This window comes from Erpetoichthys calabaricus, chromosome 4 (assembly GCF_900747795.2).
Source record: "Erpetoichthys calabaricus chromosome 4, fErpCal1.3, whole genome shotgun sequence".
In the NCBI taxonomy this organism is placed as follows: Eukaryota; Metazoa; Chordata; class Cladistia; order Polypteriformes; family Polypteridae; genus Erpetoichthys; species Erpetoichthys calabaricus.
This window is the reverse complement of record NC_041397.2, coordinates 278,530,833-278,554,139: the sequence shown is the minus strand read 5'-3', so window position 1 is coordinate 278,554,139 and position 23,307 is coordinate 278,530,833. Positions and strand designations below refer to the sequence as shown.

The window sequence follows — 23,307 nt, the reverse complement described above, 5'->3', positions numbered from 1 at the left end:
CATCATCTTCTTAGGTGTGTTCCTGTCAAAATGTTAAACTTTACAGGTGGACTTTAGAAAGATGTTTAGTAATCCCATACTAACAACTTCAGACATGCTCACTTTTTTGCCTGCCTCTTGGTATCTGCCTCACAGGAGTCCTCCATTTTGCCTCCAGGATTCACAACATATTTAAAATATCTCTATCAAAATGAGCAAATTATTGGAAATTTTCGGGGTCCTACCTGCATGGAGAGTGCTTTAAGAAGTGAGAAAAACACTATATAAATGTAAACAATTAATTATTATTAAGTATAATAATTTAATTGCCATATGCAAAAATACACAAATTCAATCATTTAAGTTTATTGAAGTGATCTGGGTCATTTATTATTTTTTTCTGTGATGACAATACCATGAATTCATTCATTTGATGTCATCGTTAGAATGAGGTTAAACCCTCTGACCCTATAGGAAGAAGAGAATAAGGAAGGATTAATTGTCCCTAGTATATTGTACTGTGGGAAACATTCCTAAAGGTCCTGTAAAGGTACTTGTCAGAAATAAAAAACATTGTATTTGAACAAGTGACTGCCTTTGTGTCAGTTAATCCAGGATTTTGGGCTCAGTGAGCTTATATATCCAGTAAACCTTTGCATTCCAGGGATTTCTTTCCTGCTAATTTGCTTCTATAAAAGTGCAATTCATTTCATAACACCTGCAGTCTACTCTCATGCCTATTCATGGCCATGCACAATAAAAGAAAAAATTCGGAGAGGTTTATCATGCAGCAGTGATACGAGCTCCACCAAGGGAAGCTGCATTCTTGTTCTCCTGAGTTCTGCTGTGTTAAAAAAGTCTCCATGTTCTGATAACATTCCACCTGATCTCAGTGTTTAATGGTGTTTTCAGGTAATTTATTACATTTCAACAATGGCAGCAAAGCATAGTGCTAATGGAAATGTTTTGTCAAGTGCTTTCTCAACATAAATGTGTTGTGATGAGCTTGGTTGATTTTTCAGTATGCAAAACTATGTGCTTTTATTTAACAGGTAGCAAAAGTGAATAGGGAATAGTGTCTGCTGGAACCTAACCCCATTTTTCCAATAGGGTCGATGCTTCAACATCTGCAGTTTCCGTTTCAGGAATGTTACTCCTGTAGAAATGAGAATTGGCTGTATATGCATGTACAGTATATTTTAATGGTATGAGTGGTCATGGCTGTATATGTTGTAGAGAACATCCGAAAAGTGAGGCCAAGGCAGGAAGGCCAAAGTAGGACAAAGTCCAGGGAATTACTGTTCCAGACAGGATGTAATAAGGGAATGACAGTGTAAGGAAAATGGACCACCAGTTCCCCACTTACAATATTTTGTGCCGACTTCTGCCTGTGGTAAAAGTGCTGTAGGAGTGCTTGGTCATTTCATTATTAATGGGCAAAGAGGATTGTAGGAATACTGAGGGCTGCCAGCATGAACTCTAGACAGACCCCATGAGTTTTATAGAGTTAGTAATGGCCTGGATGTGCTTCAAGTAGGACCGAAGTACCCCAAAGTGACCCTGAAGTACTCCTGGGATCAGACTTATAAGAGAAAGACCCCCAACGATTAGAGGACCTCTCACACCATTTTAAATATATGCTGCATATATAGGAGAAGTAGTAATGTGTAAAATGCTTACTTGCATGTCCAACCAAAATGCAATATGCCACTGCTCTCCAGCTCCATGATAAACAAAAATGCATTGGAATATATTATCTCAAGTTATTAAAACAAATTATCTTTACATTGTACGTTTGTTTACCCAACAAAGCTATACATCAGACTGTAAAATATAAGTTATAGCATAACATTTTAAAAATCACTTAATCCTTTTCCAGGTCACATAAGAACAAACTCTATCCCAAGCAGAGCCGTCCCTGGATGGGATGTAAGTCCACTGCATGATCCACACATAAACAACTTAAACATTCACATGAGCAAGTGGATTAAAATTAAGCAAAAAATATTGAAAATTAAGAGACTCCTGTGCACTAAATCATATTTCAGCAGTTTGTATATACAGTATGTACATACATATCCTTTGTAAGTCATTTGCTTTTTACTGTAATAGCTCAGGAACAACTTAATTAAGCTTGACAATGGGATCTTGTTTAATGTGATGGGTGTTTCAATTTTCCACAGCTCGGAGAATGTCGTCCCTACAGCTCTGATTATTGGCTTTTATTTGATATGATGTGTTCAGTACTGACCCGTGTCTTTCACATTTTTCATGGCAAAGAAAAGCAGTCACAGCGGAGGTCTGAATTTTATGCAATTCTGCCAAGTCTGGAGACATGCAAGTATAAACTGCCGACAACGACAACAAAATACACATGGCAGAGAAAGCAGGAATGTGAGAGCTGAAGAGTAAGCTGTTAAAGCAGACAGAAAAGACTTTCTAAATATAATTACAGTGTACCAGTGACAACAGATGTACAAAGTGAATCCAGTAAAAATGTAGAGCTCAGTCACAAAAGAGCTACTGAACAATAAGGAGGAGATATGTGAAAGTCTGCAACCGTCTCCCAAAGCGGACCACCTTTTGTCCTATTGGAAACAATGTGATAGATACTGGGCCTAAAACCTAACAATGCAACCAGAATTTTGAAGTGGATGCACCATTCAGCATACCAAAGCTTGTCTATTCTTTCATAATATTATCCTGTACTATTATATGCCACCCTATTTTTATGTATTCTATATATCTATTGTTATCTGAGTTATCTGACAACCTCAAAATATTTGTGTTACATTCACCCTTAACCAGTTTATATTTCTGCAATTGTGCTTTTGTTGAAGAACTCAGTTTAAAATAACAGCTAAAGTACACTGTATTTACTCCCTTCAGAATTTTGAAGAACTCTTGTCTCCCACTTAAACTTAGTTTACCTAAGGGGAAGATGTTCAGTTCTTTGAATCTTTCCATAACTCATAACTCTCAGTCTCAGTGCAACATCTCTTCTTTGAACCTTCTTTCTTTCTGTCATATCTTTTTTATAATATAGAGACTGGTGCTGCTCAAAAAAATCATCAGATGAGGCCCTCGCTAATGTATTGTATATCTTGAGACTACATCCACACTAATACATTTCCATTTAAAAACAGTAACATCCATACATTGTTTATGAAATTTCACACATAAATTACCAAAAACACATATGATGCAGTCACTGACCCACACCGAGCATGAACGCAGCTTAGATGTCTTACCCAAAACCTGTGATCCTTGTAATTACAGTAACACTGCTGGCAACAGGACTTATTGCAAAACTGTAGTGAACAGTAAATTATTTGCCTTTTTTTCATGTATGCAGTATTTAAACTGCACAAAACGTAATTTGGATGCATATAGGTTAGCAACACAACAATCATCATAGAAAGCAACTCTTTTATGTCCACTATGATTGGAATATGTTTTTCTTCAGTGAAGGGTGAACCAATCAGTGAATTAAATGTAATGTAATCAGGGAAGGGCCATGTAATAAGAACAAACAAATCACAGTGCAGTTAGAATCTGTCTTATAGAAAAAGTACACTTTAACCCATCCAAACCAAAACACTAAGACCGTGTATTCAGAAGTGTATGGCTTTGGAGAGCGTTTTTAGAAGTCTCCATTTTTAGGGGTTGAAAATACCAGGGTAGTGAGGTCAAAAGGTGAAAAAAGAGGCAAATCTCTGCATTTTCAAACTAAAATGTAGTAGTGTTGGCAGGCCCTAAGAATTGTAACCTGTATCCTATTGGCCTTCTTAGTTGCTTCTGTACACTGTCTGGATATGGATAGCAACAAGTCTAATATGGCACCTTAGTCCTTCATTAATGGCTGATATATGTAATCACTATCTTCTTAAGCCCTCTAGGATAATTGTTATCGGATCCAGACTATCTACTTGATTTCCGCCTTTTTAGTCCTAGAAGCACTCTCCCTCTCTCAATTTCCAAATCCCTGAGCTTTGTTTGGGAGGTTATCGACTTTCAGAATAATATTAATTTATAGCATTTGCTTTTTTATTTGCAGTATATGTTATATCACCCCTTCTTTTTCTTAGTACACTTCATCTTTTGTTGACTATCCTTTTTATTATTAGAAAGGAATTATTAAAGTAAAGTGCCTTCAACATTTCTGATTTGATTGGGAACTCTAAAATGAATTCCTTCAATCTCTGAATACTTGTATGTTTACCTAATTAATGATTGAACATTAGAACACTCTAGACGAGAACAGGCCATTCAGGCCCCAACAAAGCTCGCCAGTCCTATCCACTTATTTCTTCCAAGAAAACATCAAGTCGAGTTTTGAAAGACCCTAACGTCTTACTCTCTACCACACTACTTGATCACTTATTCCAAGTGTCTATCGTTCTTTGTGTAAAGAAAAACTTCCTAATGTTTCCAACTGTGTCCCCGTGTTGTTGATGAACTCATTTTAAAATAAAAGTCTCGTTCCACAGCACTAATTCCCTTCATAATTTTAAACACCTTAATCATGTCACCTCTTAATCTTCTTTAGTTTAAACTGTAAAGGCTCAGCTCTTTTAATCTTTCCTCATAATTCAACCCCTGTAGCCCTGGAATCAGCCTAGTCGCTCTTCTCTGGACCTTTTCTAGCGCTGCTATGTCCTTTTTGTAGCCTGGAGACCAAAACTGCACACAGTACTCCAGATGAGGCCTCACCAGTGCATTATAAAGGTTGAGCAGAACCTCCTTGGACTTGTACTCCACACATTGTGCTATATGACCTGACATTCTGTTAGCCTTCTTAATGACTTCTGAACACTGCCGGGAAGTCGATAGCTTAGAGTCCACTATGACTCCTAAATCCTTCTCATAAGGTGTACTCTCGATTTTCCGACCGCCCACTGTGTATTCAAACCTAACATTTTTACTTCCTATGTGTAATACTTTACATTTACTGACATTAAATTTCATCTGCCTCAAATCTGCCCAAGCCTGTATGCTATCCAAGTCCTTCGGTAATGATATAACGGATTCCAAATTATCTGCTAATCCACTTATCTTGGTATCATCTGCAAACTTAACCAGCTTGTTACTTATATTCCTATCTAAATCATTTGTATATATTAAAAATAGCAGCGGCCCTAGCACTGACCCTTGTGGAACACCACTCTTAACATCAGCCAGTTCTGATGAGGTTCCTCGCACCATCACCCTCTGCTTCCTTTGTCTGAGCCAATTCAATTTCAATTTCTTTGGCTTTTCTGCAACTTTGCTCTCTAATGGCCTTTTTAGCTGTTGCCCTCATGTGTCCATATCCATTACAGTTAATACTAGACTTAATTTCCCGGTAGGTTTTATACAGCTGGCTTTATTTTTACATTTTCTTTCTGAGACCTTTATTAATGCACACATATTTTCATTTAAATTTCCCCATTTTCAGAAATTTCAGGATGAACTTAACAGCATTGCACCTAATTTATTCCTGAGTCTACATCAGTGATCCTCAGTCATCTCGTACATGTTTGTCCCAGTTTTAGACTTTGCAGCCATAGGTCTTCTATATATAAAACCCTTCGAAAATTCTTATTTTATAATCACCATATCCCAAATGGTTTGAGTACCTCTTCCCAAGGTTCATTCTTGTTTATCACAAAATATTAAATGCAGACAGCATTAGGGATATCAATCTAAACTTAACCCATAACCTCTCATGAATTTTTTAACATAGTGAATTAAAAAACAGCCACTGATTACACCTGTGGAATTCATCTTCCTATGCTCGGGTATTTGTAGGGTTAGGGTTAGGTGTTAGGGTTCATTTCTGGGTAATTAAAGTCTCACATTATCTAAACCATCCTATGGTAAACAAGCTTTTTAAAAAATATTATTAAAGGTTGCAGCTTACCACTATTATCTTCACAAGACAGTCTATAGCGCTCTCCCAATGTCAGGCCTTACTGTTTGCCTGTTTTCTAGTTACTTACATGTGGCTCATCTCCTATTTAAAGCCAAGTCAAATTTAAACCCTCTTTCATGTAAATTCACCACCCCCACTTTTCAATTTTGCCTGATTTTTTTATAAATATCATTTATATATTTATAATAAATGCTATAAATAAATTTACAATTTTTAACTTTGGGACTTACCCAGGTTTCGGTTACTGCTATAATATATGTATGTGTAGATTATGTATATCTTCTATTAATTTGTTTTATTTTTAACACTTGTGCCATTAAAGCAAGGCAATTTTAATGCAATTCTGACTTTATTTTAGTGTTTAGCCTGCAGGTCAATAATCTTCTAAGCTACCTTTTTTCATTACTTTTACTGTTTTTGCCTCCTATCCCCATTCCCTTGTATGAACAGTTCTCAACTAACAGATGCATAAGCCTTCTGAATACATCAGCGCCCCCCCTGATTCAGATGTAACTCAGTCCTGGCAGTACAGGATCACCAGCTCCAAAAGGTGCCTTGTGATAACATTGCGGTGTTTTTATTGTCTGCGGTGGTGCCCGGGGTTTGTTTCCTGCCTTGCGCCCAGTGCTGGCTGGGATTGGCTCCAGCAGACCCCCGTGACTCTGTAGTTAGGATATAGCGGGTTGGATAATGGATGGTTGTTTATATTGTACTTGAAGTCTATTGTTGTAATTGTGCATATTATTATAAAAACAGCCTGGCTTACTGGGAATACAACTATGGTATTATTTTTACTTTTGATTTTCCTTTGGTATGGTTAATATTATTTAAAATCTTCCGTTAAGTAAAGCAGTGCTTCATGAGCATCACACATTTTGGGAACCATTTTGTTTATGGTTGCTTTCACTGGACAGCCAGAATATATGCAACATTATCATCACAACCGTATAAAGGCTGGTCTCACTTCCAGGTTGTCCAAAGTTGTGGATAACATGTTTAAAGCAAGGCTTCTTTTTTGCTCTCTTTCAATTGAAAGATTTTGACTTCAGCAGTTAGTGTTTAGAATATAAGTTTTGGTTTTAGGCACACAATTGATTCTCTTCTTGAGGTAAAAGTTTGAGTTCTTTAAAGTAGTGTTTACTTTAATTTTTACATAGCAGGATACGTTTTTGACCAATCACAACTCTGATTTAGTCTTTGTTCAATTTCTGTTATTATATTTATATAATTTTTGATTTATTTAGGATATTATTTTGTTGATTTAGCACTGCCATTTTGTTCTTCAAGAGCATTCACATTATGGGAAACATTTTGTTATGGTTGCTTTCACTAGCCAGCCAGAATTATGCAATTTACTTTAACAGTAATGGCCACAGCATAAAGGACCTGAGGGTCACTGTGCTTATGGGTAATTTCAAGACCCAATAGGAGCGGAGAGAATGGGAATACAAACTTATGATTAAATTCAATACTCTACAAAATGGTCAGAATAGAGACTAGAGGTTTTATGACCAGATATGTGGACTAACAGACTTATTGACCAGCTGACTACATCAGAGGCCTATCTTACAGACAATGCACTTCAAAAAAAACTTACAGGACTTTCTCTAGTGATGGTTATCTTATCTCTGCATTTTATTAGTTCATTGTTCTCTTCCTTCAGGGTTAATTCATATAAGGTTTATTAATTTTGCTAACATTTGAACAAAAAGGTTGTTAAGATGAAAGAAAAAAAATCACTTTGCTGTCCCAATATAAGTTTGAGTATGTTTCAGTTTCTTTGTTACACCTTGCCTGATGAAGGGGCCTTAGCTGCCTTGAAACCTTCCATTTGTAATCTATTTAGTTAGCCAATAAAAGGTGTAATTTCACCCTACTTTCTCCTGTATCAATCTATGGCTAACATGGTACAACACTCTGCTGCTATAGAATTATGCAATGTCAGGTGGGTGCTCACTTACAGTTTGTCCAAGATCGTGGATAACATGTTTAAGGCAAGGCTTCTTTTTTCTTCTCAATATTCGATTGAAACATTTTGACCTCAGAAATTAACATTTACAACATGAGTTTTGTTTTACATTTGGTTTTAGGAATATGATTCTCTTCTTGACTAAAGGTTTGACTTCCTCAAAGGAGTTGTTACTATGAGTTTTAAGTTAATCCCATGTTAAAAAAATCTTTATTTTCTTTCTGTACACTTAACTCTTTAATTTATTACATTTCTCATATCATATTTTACTTTCAATTTCTATTGACATATAAAATATTTAACATATTATTTTCCTTGATTTAATGCTGCTATTTTGTTTTTCAAGAGCATCACCATTACGGGAAATATTTTGTTCATAGCTGATATCACGTGATAGCCAGAATTATGCAATGTCATTGTCTCAATGATAAAAGTTGGTTTTACTTACTTCCAAGTTGTCCAAGATTGCAGATTATATTTTCAAAGAGCATGTTCTTTTTTGCCTTCATTTTTGATTGAAAAATTTTGAAGTCAGCAATGAATATTTAGAGTATGGTTTTTATTTTACATTTGTTTTAGAAACACAATGCTCTGCTTGAGTAAATGTAGACTACCACAAAGGCAAAATGGGTGTGAGACCTGCAAAATCTCCACAAAAGACAAGCTAGGATCTTCGCTATCCCTGTCCAGAAGATGTGCACCTTAACACAGCCAGGCTCCGAATGCTACCTACTCACAAAACAAATCAAAAATCCAACAAAGGACCCAACAGGAGGAGGGATGACTTGGCTTGTAATAGAAAGGGCAAACATAAAGTCTTTATGAACTGAAGATTTTTTTTTTTCACAAAATACAGAAGTACAAAAACAAACAAAAGGATTTGCCTAAAAAGGCAATAAGGATCCAATAACACAATCCAGAATTCAAATGCCTTAAAACAGAGCAAGAAAGTGACAACAACCAGTAAATCTAACAAAATTAGCAATACTCACAGACCTCCACTTAAAATGAATGATCTCCTGCTATTGTGTCTTCAAAGCAGACTTACTGTATATAGCTAGTGGGAGAGTTCAGGAGTGGTGATATCAGGGTGGGTCTGTCTCCTAGGGCTCCACCCACAAAGCACATGGAAACAAAGGCACATTTAAGAGGACAGTGTACAATTCTTCTTCTTCTTTCAGCTGCTCCCATTATGGGTTGCCACAGCAGATCATCTTCTTCCATATCTTTCTGCCCTGTGCATCTTGTTCTGTTACACCCATCACCTGCATGTCCTCTCTCACCACATCCATAAACCTTCTCTTAGGCCTTCCTCTTTTCCTCTTTCCCTGTCAGCTCTATCCTTAGCATCCATCTCCCGATATACCCAGCATCTCTCCTCTGCACATGTCCAAACCAACGCAATCTCGCCTCTCTGACTTTGTCTCCCAACCGTCCAACTTGAGCTGACCCTCTAATGTACTCATTTCTACTCCTATCCATCCTCATCACACCAAATGCAAATCTTAGCATCTTTAAACCTGCCACCCTCCAGCTCTGTCTCCTGCTTTCTGGTCAGTGCCACCGTCTCCAACCCATATAACATAGCTGGTCTCACTAATGTCCTGTAGACCTTCCTTTTCACTCTTGCTGATACCCGTCTGTCACAAATTACTCCTGACACTCTTCTCCACCCATTCCACCCTGCCTACACTCTCTTTTTCACCTCTCTTCCACAATTCCCCATTACTCTGTACTGTTGATCCCAAGTATTTAAACTCATCCACCTTCGCCAACTCTACTCCCTGCATCCTCACCATTCCACTGACCTCCCTCTCATTTACACACATGTATTCTGTCTTGTTCCTACTGACCTTTTCCTCTCCTCTCCAGAGCATATCTCCACCTCTCCAGGGTCTCCTCAACCTGCTCCCTACTATCACTACAGATCACAATGTCATCAACAAACATCATAGTCCACGGGACTCCTATCTAATCTTGTCTGTCAACCTGTCCATCACCATTGCAAATAAGAAAGGGCTCAGAGTCGATCTCTGATGTAATCCCACCTCCACCTTGAATGCATCCGTTACTCCTACCGCAGACCTCACCACTGTCACACTTCCCTCGTACATATCCTGTACAACTTTTACATACTTCTGTGTCACTCCCGACTTGCTCATACTATACCACAGCTCCTCTCAAGGCACCCTTCATATGCTTTCTCCATGTCCACAAAAATGAAATGCAACTCCTTCTGGCCTTCACTATACTTCTCCATCAACATCCTCAGAGCATACATCACATCCGTGGTGCTCTTTCTTGGCATGAAACCATACTGCTGCTCACTAATCATCACCTCACTTCTTAACCTAGCTTCCACTACTCTTTCCCATAACTTCATGCTGTGGCTCATCAATTTTATTCCCCTGTAGTTACTGCAGTCCTGCACATCCCCACTTCTTCTCCACTCCTCAGGCATCCTCTCACTTTCCAAGATTCCATTAAACAATCTGATTAAAAACTCCACTGCCATCTTCTCCTAAACACCTCCATGCTTCCACAGGTATTCATCTGGACCAATGGCCCTTTCCATTTTTCATCTTCTCATAGCTGTCCTTATCTTCCTGCTTGCTAATCTGTTGCATTTCCTATTCACTATCTCCACATCATCTAAACCTCTTCTCTCTCTCATTCTCTTCATTCATCAGGCCTCTCAAAGTACTTTTCCATCTGCTCAACACACTCTCCTCACTTGTGAGTATGCTTCCATCTTTCTCCTAACCTGTTGCACATATTTACCAGCTCGGTCCCTCTGTCTAGCCAATCGGTACAGGTCCTTTTCTCCCTCCTTAGTGTCCAACCTATCATACAACTCATCATTCGTCTTTTCTTTAGTCTTCACCACCTCTTTTTCACCTGGTGCCTTAACTCCTTGTACTCTTGTCTACTTTCTGCATTTCTCTGACTATCCCACTTCTTCTTTGCCATCCTCTCTTCTGTATACTCTCCTGTATTTTCCTCATTCCACCACCAGGTTTCCTTTTCCCCCTTCCTCTGTCCAGATGTCACACCAAGCACCCTTCTTGCTGTCACCCTTAGTACATCTGCTGTAGTTTTCCCAGCTGCCTGGTAACTCTTCACTGCCACCCACTGCCTGTCCCACCTCCTCCCCTAAACTCAACCTTACAGTCTTCCCTTTTCAACTTCCACCATTTGATCTTGGCTCTGCCTCACTCTCTTCCTCTTCTTTATCTCCAAAGTCATCCTACAGACCACCATCCTATGCTGCTTAACTTCACTTTCCCCTGCCCCCACTTTGCAGTCTTTAATCTCCTTCAGATCGACTCTTCTGCATAGGATGTAATCCACCTGTGTGCATCTTCCTCCGCTCTTGTATGTAACCCTATGTTCCTCCCTTTTCTTAAAATACTTATTCACCACAGCCCATGTCCATCCTTTTGGCAAATCCACTATCCTCTGACCTTCTTCATTCCTCTCCTTGACACCATACCTACCCATCACTATTTGTCTCCTCTGTTCCCTTCACCAACATGTCCATTGAAATCCGCTCAATCATCACTTTCTGTCCCTTGGGTACACTGTTCATCACTTTCATCCAACTCACTCCAAAAACCTTCTTTCTCATCCATCACACACCCAACTTGTGGGGGCATATGCACTAACAACATTCATCATCACACCTCCAATTTCCAGCTTCATAATCATTACTCTGCCCGACATTCTTTTCACCTCCAAAACACTCTTGACATACTGTTCCTTCAGAATAACCCCTACCCCATTTCTCCTCCCATCCACACCATGATAGAACACTTTAATAATAATAATAATTCTTTGCATTTATATAGCGTTTTTCTTACTACTCAAAGCGCTCAGCAATTGCAGGTTAGGGCCTTGCTCAAGGGCCAAACAGAGCAGAGTCTCTTTTGGCATTTACGGGATTCGAACCGGCAGCCTCCGATCCACCTGGCCTTACTCTCCTTCCATTTAGGTCTCTTGCACGCACAATATGTCAACCTTCCTTCTCTCCATCATATCTGCTAACTCTCTCCCCTTACCAGTCATACTGCAACATTCAAAAGTTCGTACCCTCAGTTTCCACTCTCTTTACCTTCCTCCTCTCCTCCTGCCTCCAGACATGTCCCCCCCCATCTTCTTCTCCTCTTCTTCTTCGGCCAGCAGTAGCCCAATTTCTGCCAGCACCCTGTTGGCTAACGGTACTGGTGGCGGTCGTTGTTAACCCGGGGGCTCAACCGATTCGTATGGAAATTTGTATGTTGTCCGCATATTGATTTTACACCAGATGCCCTTCCTGACGTAACCCTCCCCATTTATCGGGCTTGGGACTGGCATGAAGAAACACACTGTTTGTGCATACCCTGTGGCTGGGTACAATTGAGGACAGTGTACAATTACAGAATTAAAATTGAACAACATTAAGATGTAAAAAATAATATCTTAAACAATAACAAAAATAACAAAACTGAACATAAAATGCACAAACTCACACTAATACATAACAATTTCCTTAGCACTTATGGCCTGCCAATTCCTTTAACATCTCTGGAAGAACAGCACCAATGTCTCATCGTTCATTAATTAAATGATAGACAGATGTTGCTGGGCTCCATTTTTGTTAATCACTATTGAAACATTTTTTTAGTCCCTTTAAACAAATCTGTGTCTTTCATTATGGAAACAGTAATTTGTAAAGTTTCCATCTATATCTCCCTAAGAATTTCATTGCAGCACTGTGCACCTGTGCTGCACATAGATAAACTGCTTTAAACTGAATGTTATAGTCAGGGCTTTAGTCCTGGTTTATTGTAAATTTGATTTATGTATTTATTTGTTTATTTAATTTTAGATTTATATTTTTGTTTATTGGTTTTATACAGTATATTTCTTGTTAATTTGCTTTATGTAAATAGTGTTGAATTGTTATGTATTTCTTATATGTGCTTCAAAACTATATTCTTTATGTTTTGTAGGTGGAACCCCAAGAGGCGGGTCTTCATGATGTCACTACTGTGGGGGCTGCCTTCAGTCTTTGGATTGAGGTTGAGGAGATAGTTTCAGCAGAATGTCCTTGATTTGTTTTCAAGTGTAGAGCATAGTAGGTATTTGGATTTTTTTGGGTTTATGTTTATTTTTACTTTGTCTTTGGATTCCTGCTGTTTGGATTATGGAATGGACTTGTTAGCTTATAGGGGTGCCTTTTTCACTCGTTTGTTTTTCTTTTTATGTATATAAATACATTCTTCCCCTTTGTCTTTTGTGTGTTTTGAATAGGTAAATTATTTTAGATTTTTTAAAAGTCTGAGGTTCATTTTTATCCTGTGCAGAATTTGAAGTGTGCCCTTTGAGTTTTTTGGTCAGGCTGCCTGGGTTGAGGCCTCCTTTGGGCCCAGATTTTCTGAATGCTTGATTTGGTTGAATTTGTTTGGAAGCCTTTTCACTCTTTCACCATGTTTGTGTTTCAATCTTACTACACCCATAAACTACTTAACATTTAGCTAGCCACACAAGCTAGACTGAATGATTTCCATGATTATTTTTACCTTTACCGAGTGTTACCAAGGCTTCTGCACTGTCCAAAAAGAAAAGACAGGTTCAGAAAATGGATTATGGATGCTCATTACAAAACCTAGAGAGCACATTTGTGTGTGTGTGTTTGTGTTTTATAATTTGACTTTTGTCTTTGAAACATTAACTGAGCAGTGGTTTTGTGTTTTATGATCACTGTAAAAATAATAATTTTAGTAATAGGGTACCTCACATAATTGAATCGCAATAAACAGATTTAGAAAATGAATAAATGAATGAGTAATACAATTACAAAGACATAATTTTACATAACACTTGAAAGCCATTACGTGTTTTATTTCCACTGGATTATTATCATGTATTTCAACATTCATATCTTTTCTCACCTGCCAAATGTCAAGTTGAATCCTCAGAGCATTACTATGTGCATATCAGCTATAATTGTTATTTGGTACATCAAATATTCTGCGTGACATTAACCGATGATTAAGTCAAGAGTGACTCATGCATACAGTAGATAGCAGTGTGCCAAGAATGTGATACCCAAGTGTAGAATAATAAGGATAACCATATGGATCTCTTGCTTAAGTTAACTCATTGTATAGGAATTGAATTTGATTCGATTTCACAAAATCCTTTCATTCCATCAGTTTCCTGAGTTCATGTTTTTCTGTATAGAATCTCAAGCAGGTAGAGTGCCACCTGGACAGCAAGACAGAAGCCATTTTTGCGTGGATCATGAGTTTCATTACATAACGCACTTATATATCTGCACTTCCACCATAAAATGTAGAAATGCCAGTTAACCTTACAAGTACTCCATAGTACAGTGAGCAGTCCAGGAAATGAGCTCAGATCCTTTCACCTGAAAAGCTGAGGCACTAATCATTGAACTACCACCGTTTGTAATGGTTAAGTAAAATATATACGTAACTTACGGCTCCCAGTATCACACAGTGCTGTACACTTGCTGTACAGTTTGGTTTACACACACCACTGACTTTAATAGACAGAAAGATGAGAGAACCCATTCAACAAATCATTTACTTTGAAAATTAAACTTCATAAACCTCTTGTCTCAACATGTAAAGAATATAAAAACTGACCTTTGGAAGAGAAGCTCTGGATCCTGAACTTTGAGTGGTCATTGTTAGTACAGTTGTGATTCCAAGGGCCACACGAGCAGGTGCAGCATCCATATTAATCCAAAAGGACACCCAGGAAAGAATAACAATGAGAAGACTTGGGATATACATTTGGATTAAATAATAGCCCATCTGCCGCTCAAGATGGAACTTCACTTCAATACAGGTGAATTTTCCTAGAAATAAATTAAAAATAAATGACAGGTCAATAGATGAGCTCACCATAAAACTTAGATAGATAAATGTTGCTACACATGTGATTCAGATGGTCACCCTCCTAGTTCTTCCCAGATATGTAGTTCCACGCCGGTCCTAGATGGGGCACTGTCACTAACTATGCTGTCGTTCTTTTCCCCCACAGTACTGACACACCACCCAGTGAGGGCAGCTGACTCCACCACTTCTGGTCCCTGGGCCATAAAAGCATGACTGCCTGGAAGGAGACATCATTTCGTGACAGAGCAACCAAAGAGACAGAGCACCTCTATTACCTAAAGACCGTACGTTTGATTTCTTTGATTTCATTTGCAGTAAATGGGGACAGCCAGGTTGCGCACCAACATTTATTTTGTCGAAACCTGTCATTCTCTTGGATGACTACAATAGACAGGCAGACACCAATGTTCATCCCCACCACATGTTTTTTTACAATTATTATTTACAAAAGTCCCACACACAACCCAGTGCCCCTGCACCAATCACCCTCAACTCCGGGCCTCGCAACAGTCTTGTCTTCACCGCCTCCACTCCTCTCCTCCGAGCTTCGTCCTCTTCCACCCGACTCCAGCTGACGGCTGGAGGGAGGCGTCCCCTTTTATGTCCACCCGGACGTGCTCCTGGTGCCCTCTGACGAACTTCCTACGGCACTTCCTGGTGTGGCGGAAGTGCCACATGAGCACCTGGAAGCACTCCGGGTGTCCCTGGTAATACTTCCACCAGCACCTCTGGGTGTGGCGGAAGTGCTGACGTCCAGGGCTTCACAGTCTTCTGGGCACCCCCTGGTGGTGGCCACAGGCCCCTATAGGGTTGAGCTTCCTTGCTCAATTCCCGTGGCCCCCACACAAACCAGGCACAGTCCCTCTCCCGGTCCTACTTGGTGTCCCGGCTGGGCACAGCCCCCTGCCGCCCGCCACAATAGATATGAAGTGCACTATATAAAAAAGATAGATAAATGGATAACATGTGGAAATCCTGCCAGTATAATGCACAATAAAAGAAGAAGAGAGATGTAACCAAAGGAAAACAGAGAAGAGTAAAACAAAATTTCTATGTAATATTATTTTTGGAGAAAAACTACAGTAAATGTCTGTTGGATTCAAGGGTAGCGGACAAAGACACAGTTTTACTGAGAAAAGCCAAGTGGCGGTATTCCCCTTTCCAACTATAAATTATAAAGAGCTATCAATATTGTTGTGTAACAATTTAAAGCATAGCATGCACAGTTACATTCAAATTTCAAACCTGCTGAATCCAATTCAGGGGCCAGTTAATCTAACTTACACTTTAGAGGACCTGCAAGAAAACTGAATCAGACATAGGAAATGTGCAAACTTAGTGTGACCAGGTGTGAATTCAAATCCTGACCCTTTGAGTTTTGTGGGTCAACCAATGTGAATACAAACCACTCCTGCATACTAGCAAACAATCAGTTTACAAAGTAATTATAAATTAATTACTAATTATTTTCCTTTTACCTGCTACACACTGGTACAATGATGCCACTTAAATAAGTGATGCCATAGCTATGAATTAGTTGACTAAAGCAAAGCATAGAAGACAAGTTACTTAGTCTTTCCAAAAGCCTTTGATACAGTCCCTCACTGAAGAAAAATTCTGAAACTAGAAGCTGTAGGCATCACCTGCAGAAAACATTAGAAGATAAAGAGTATAAGATAAGGGAAGAATGGGGTCAATAATGGAGTCTCCCAAAAGATTGTCCTTCGACCCTTACTTTTTCTGATTTATATTAATGACACATATTTCATTATAGTTCTTCTTCCTAGCATTAATCCCACGTGATTGCAGGGTCCGCTTGTCTGCAACATCTCCTCCATTTGGTGCGATCCAGGGCATCCTCCAGGGCAACACCAGCGATTTTCATGTGTTCCTTGATCCGGTCCATCCAACGTTTCTTCGGTCTCCCTCGTGGGCATCTGCCTTGGGGGCTCAGGCCGTTCTGGTCACTGAGTTCTCATCATCATGGGTGACATGCCCATACCATCGTAGCCTTGTCTCATGCATCTTTTCCATGAATGGTACAACTCCCATCTATTTCCGGATGTCAGTGTCCATGACATGGTTCCAATTCGTCAAACCAAGGCACCACCACAGCATCTGTGTTTCCATCACACTACGTGGTTTGCAGTAGCTGTCCAGCACTCTGAGCCATAGAGGGAAACTGTGAGCACCACCATTTTGTATATCTTGGACTTAAGATGGTCTGGCATGTGACAGTCGCAGAGGACTCTGGTGACCTGTCACCATTTCAACCATGCAGCATTGATCCTTGTTTCATTATAGTTAGTAAACTGACAAAATTCATAATTGAAGGAATGGCAGACACTGAGAAGGATATAAAAAAAAGACTCGGACAATATTCAGAACTGGGCAAACATAATGCAGTTTAAAATAGCATAGTGGTAATTGTGGGAAATAGTTACATCAATTATAAATTCAAGATGGGAGACACTGTCCTAATGGATGCAAAACATGTAAAGGAAGTAGGGGTTTACGTTCTCATCATCTAAACAATGTGCAGAAGCAAATAAAAAGGCAAATAATCTGTGGGATATAAATCGATGGACATTATTCTCAGACTGTATAATGCACTAGTAACTCTGTGTCTGGAGTATTCTGTGCAGTTCTTGTCACCACACTACAAGAAAGACAGAGTAGCAATTGACGCTGTGCAGAGGAGATCAACTGAGTGCATCCCAGGGCTTAAGGATGTGTCCTACTGTGACAGACTCAGAGAATTAAATCTGTTTAGTCTCCAGCAGAGGAGGTTGTGTGGGGACCTCATCCAGGTCTTCAAAATACTTAAGACACCAATAAATTAGATTTTTTTTAACTAACTGGCAAATGATGGAATTGACACCAGTGGAAATTAAGGGGAAGTGCATTTAGGATTGAAGCCAGGATGCATTTCTTTATGTGGAAATCTGGAAAAAACTAACACAATATGCAGCTAAAGCACAATCGTTGATAATCTTTAAGTAGTATCTTAATGAAACATTTGCAAAAATATGACAAAAAAGCTAGTTGGACTGAATGGTCTCCTCTCATTTAACAAATTTCTTATGTTCTTATGAATAATCACTTACAAAGAAATGGGTTTTGATTGTCATACAAGTAGATTTTCCCACATAAACTTACAGCGTTACACAAATATATTCACACGTGTTTATATATACATTCAGGAATTATTGCTTTAGCACATTTATTCTCTTTCATGGCTGCTTCTTGCATGTCTATGTGGGTTTCCTCCGGGTGCTCCAGTTTCATCCCACATTGGAGCACTGGAGATTTTAAATTGTCCCTAGTGTGTGCTTGCTGTGTGTGTGTGTGTGTGTGTGTGCACCCTGTGGTTTGTTTCCTGCCTTGCTGGGATTGGCTCCAGCAGACCCCTGTGACCCTGTAGTTAGGATATAGCGGGTTGGATAATGGATGGATGAATAAATAGCCTGTTGAGTATAAAAAGCAGGCTTTGTACATTAAGTGAGAATCAAAGTCACTATTAGAAACTTTCACTTCACCACCATCAGCCACCACACTGAGATGCAGACAGGCAAACACACAAACAAGCAAACATTTAAAAAAATGCTTCATCAGGGTTGTCCTGCGGTGGGTTGGCACCCTGCCCGGGATTGGTTCCCTGCCTTGTGCCCTGTGTTGGCTGGGATTGGCTCCAGCAGACCCCCGTGACCCTGTGTTCGGATTCAGTGGGTTGGAAATTGGATGGATGGATGGATGGATGGCTTCATCAGGGTTTCCATTGGTAAGAGAAATTTTATATGACAACGTAGGATATGCTCATTCTGTACATAGATTAGAAAGCATATGCAAAACCTTAATGTAACAATTATACAAAGTGCAAGGCACGTGCACCAATGGTGCAAGCCCAGGAAGAAGCTCTTAGCCTTATTCTAGGAGTGTAAAGTTGAAACAAGCCATGGGGGAACACACCATAGGAGTCTTTAGAGAGAATTCAAAAAATAAACCAGCTACCCATCAGGACTGCTGGCGAGCAGCACTTTAGAAACCTTCAGGTCTCATTTTGTTGTTATTTTTTAAAACACTACATTGAAAAGAACATATGAGCTATCTTAGGCTGATTTCTTTTGTCAAAATATTTTAAAGTTGAGCAATTAAACGATTACCCATCTCTCCCAAATGCTTAATTCAATTCAAGATTGCATATAAACAGCATGTGTTTTGTTTTCCAATAATGGTGACTAATTGACGAAGGTGGCTGTTTGCAATTATTCAGTGTTGAATGTTACGTAAGCATGACAAAGTGTAAATTAGTGTTCCTGTTATAGATATAAAGTTTCCATTAAGTTTAAAACATGAGAATAGTTGATATCATTTTGCAGTGATATTGGGTAATTGACAATGGTGGTTATGGGATATGCAGTGTTGAATTTGATGTCATTGTTCAAGTGATTCAAGTAGTTTCTTGACAGATTGCAGTATTGTATTAGTATATAAATGTTAGCATGTCAATTATACTTTTTAAATGTACAGTTATGGACACATTTTTTAGACTAATGAAGTTTATTTTATGAAAGGTGTTATGTCATGTTACAATGTCACACTTAATTAAAGAGTTAACCAACTTAATAAAAGGACAGGTGTCTGCATGTGTGTCTGACCGGTTGCTAGGCTTGATAAAAAAAAAGTAAAAATATGCAAAATATTTAGATGAATGGTCAATAAAATACAAACATGATGATAAAAATACTAAATAAGGGTCTAAAAATAATAAAATTAGTCTAATTAGCCTGTTTTGTAAGCAAGGTCGAGACTTTCTTGACTCACATGTCGGGAAACCAAAGCCCTGAGAAGACTAGGCCAGAGTTGCTAAGCCAAGCCAATGAGGTACCAACCACTGCTGCATTTTACCAGCAAAACACCTTGACAATAAGAGTGGTCAGTTCAACAAACGACACTGAGAGAAAGTTGCAAAAATGGGTGGCTCTGTCTGAACAGGAAAAGGCCACCATGAGATAAAGGGATCTGGTGCATATTATTATACCAGACCAGATGGACAACCCATGCAGACATCCCACCCTTGCAGAACTAATTTCAGAAAGTTTGGGAGAGGGGCATGCACGCAGTAAATGGAACACAGTGCCGTTTGCAGGGGCATTTCTAAGAACTGCTGTTATCAGGGTTGTTGTCCCCCTTGGGGGTTTCTAGTCCGATGGCCATTGGGAATCACTTGTGGTAGTCAAGGAGAAGGTGGTGATTTCCCACTCTGGGAACTCTGGAACCTTCTAGGATACTTGGAATGTCTGCTTAAATATAGATAAATAAAAAAATGAGGTCTAAGACAGGTTGCACTGCTAGTATACAACATTGATAATTGCATTTATAAATGTATATACTAAAATAAACAGTAGAGAGGGATAAATAGTGGAAAAGCTTAAAATATCAGATAAACAGAAAAAGGAACCTTCACTGTCATACTGGACCTACCTAGAAGAGATGAGTCTGAACTCTGTCTGTTAAGTAGTTCAAGAATTCACCACACAAAATTCACTGTACAACCAACAAATGATCTCCCACCCACCTCTAATAGATATCCAATAAACTGTCTCATAGCTGGTCACACTACGTCTCTTGCAGAAGGAGCCCAAAAGTAAACTACAGCAGAGTCACCTGGACAATGAGAGTCTCAGATCAGATACTATTAAGGAGATGCAAGAGAAAGTAACTAAGGAAGATTTTTGACTTAGTACAGGAGTATTACTTTGGAGAATAAGAAGGAATAAATAAGTTATGGATATATCACTCTCTATATAAAATCCAACATCTGTCTGTCGGTCCGCTTTCACAAGAGAACTACTTAACGAATTTAGATTGGGTTTTTTTCTATAATTTGCTTGAACATTCTGGTTGATTTTGCGACTTCTCTCATCACGGTATCATAGTTCGGTTGCGGCACTGATTTATTCTCACCAATCCAAGAGACAAGTTGCGGGCCGAGGGGAGGGGAAGGCAGGACCTCAGGAGTAGAGAGCCGGGCAGGGCCCTCCTCACTCATGTGCCAGCCTCCATTCAAGTCGCTGTACCTCTCACAACGTGTTAGAGCATACCTCTTAGCTAGCGATACCTGTTTGTTCAGCAGACATTATCATCAAGATACTGTTAAAGACTAATGTTGGACGTTTTTGAGAGAGAGAGAGATCACAACCACATGTGTTTTAGATAGTACCTGCTCATTGGCAGCGATATCATGGCCACGTGCTGTTCTCCCCATCAGAGCTGAACACGATCAGATACAGTGGTAACGTTTGACGTTGGAGAGTACCTACCTTCCACTTGGCCAGAGATACCTTGCCAACTTTTTACATTTTTGGCAAACAGATCACAGCTACATTCTCGCCAATGATAGCAAAACCAAAAATATTGTATATCAAGAGGCCCTAGGATATGAAAGCTATCAATATAAATTCTTTTCAATACAAATTACAGTAAAACCTTGAATTGCGAGTAATTTGGTCTGCGAGTGTTTTGCAAGGCGAGCAAAAATTTTTAATAAATTTTAACTTGATAAACACGCAAGGTCTTGCAATACGAGTTGTCCGTATACGCTCTGTCTGTCAAGCGTCACGTGATCACAGCTGAGCTGATGGTTATTTTCTCTCTCTCACTCACTGTGGGATTGTGGGTAATCATCTCCTATGCTCGGTCTCAGTCGCCATGCCTCACTCGTATAGTCAATATCCGTAAAAGCGTATGCTGTTCACTACAGCATTGTGACCACGTGTGTGTGTGCGTAAAGCGTTTTTTATTTTGTCTGCAAGTGATGGATCTGTTTAACCACAATGCAATGTCACATTTCCGTGAAATCTTCAAAAGGAGGCAAAAGCAACTGTCATTGGATAGGTTTCCTTGTTAAAATTGCAAAAAAAGAAAAACATTCTAGTGAGCCAACAGACAGCAGTGATTCCGTTAGTTAGAGTGAAAGTCGTCCTACACAATAACCCTCCTCCTCCTCCTCTTGTCTCCCTCGCACCAGCCACGATTCTTTTCAAAGGTAAAGTGCAGGTTAATTTGTTTTATCTATTTTTACTTTATATTTCGTATTAATAATTTTTATATGAATATTTCTGGGCTGTGGAAAGAATCATCTGAGTTTCCATTATTTCTTATGGGAAAATTTGCTTTGATATACGAGTGCTTTGGATTACAAGCATGTTTCCAGAACTAATTATGCTTGCAAACCAAGGCATCACTGCTTTACATTTTTTTTATATCGATTTTTAAAGTTTGTCCCATTTCACTACTATGCGGATGGAGCCGCAGGGGATAGCATAGTATATGAATATTTAAGACCCATATAGACTGTTTGAAAATAAAAATCAGCAGACAAAGATGACTAGGACACCTAATATGAATGCCAGATGGCAGGACTGTGAAGAAAGTATTTGATAGTAAGTCAGGAAAAGCAGGCCAAGGAAAAGGTGGCGGGATGATGTTGAGCAGGATTTAAGGAAGACACCCGTGAAAAGATGGAGAATAAAAGGACTAAACAGAAAGGAATGAACAGGAATGATTTTGGTGTTGAATGCCATGAGTTAGCAGTAGTGGCAAGAAGTAAGTTATATTGTGTATAATGTGATAACTGTAATGGTAGGAATTTTCTTTCCTAGACCACTCACACATATAAAAGTGTGTGTTATATTCTTAATCACGCCTGGGATGTTTATTAAGCATCTTTTTCATTATTAATGGGCTCAGTGTGGCTGCTGCTTCTGCTAACTTGACAGCCTAGTAAAGATCAATTAAAGCAAATACCCGTGAAGGTGTTTTTATGAACACTCCAGTGTGTTTGCTTTGCTTCCTACAGCTGCCTACGAACAGACCTAGCTAATCTTCTCCATTATTATCTTTATATACACAGTAGACACTTCTTTAAAGGGGCCGCTATCAATCCTATACCACTCATCCTGAGCAGTCCTATCAATAAACTCCATTAAGTCCCTTTGGCATCATTTGTCCTTAAACGTGTCAGATATCCATCAGCTTTCCAAAAAGCTAACTGATTAGTCAACAAACTGCCTCAGTCAAAAGAATGCTGGCCATTAATGAGGCAACTTTTGACTTTAGTTTTTTTTAAATGATTTTATATCTCTTATTTCTAAATAGCGTGGGATGGAAATTCAGAACCTTAACAACTTAATTGCATATATTACTTAATTGTCAAATATTTTTTGCTTGTTAAAAATCAAGTAAAATGACTTGTTATAGGTGATCTTTTTGATTTGTTTAATACATGCAATTATTTTTTTCATTCCATTTACTTTACTTAATTGATTACCAATCCAAAAGAAAATGCAGTGCTTATTGTTTAATGTGAAGTCAAATAGAATGAAGCAAACAAATCAAACATTTATTACTTGCTGCTTGGAATTTGCTGGTGCGTGAAAGGAATCACCAGCAGTAAACACAGCAGGATAGAAACATGAAATCAGCATCATCAACATGAAAGACAAGAGACTAGCAGGGGGCTGCACTTACCGCAC

The 23,307-nt window shown here is 38.9% G+C and overlaps 1 protein-coding gene across 3 annotated transcripts in view; it reads right to left on the bottom strand.

The window, feature by feature from the left end:
- The window catches only part of glra2 (glycine receptor, alpha 2), a 225,233-nt gene that overhangs the window by 60,424 nt on the left and 141,502 nt on the right, over positions 1-23,307 (bottom strand). For all 3 annotated transcript variants that reach the window (XM_028800850.2, XM_028800851.2, XM_051927231.1), the window contains one exon: positions 14,516-14,730. In XM_028800850.2, coding sequence (XP_028656683.1) covers positions 14,516-14,730 — 215 coding nt within the window. The remainder of the gene's footprint in view (positions 1-14,515; positions 14,731-23,307) is intronic.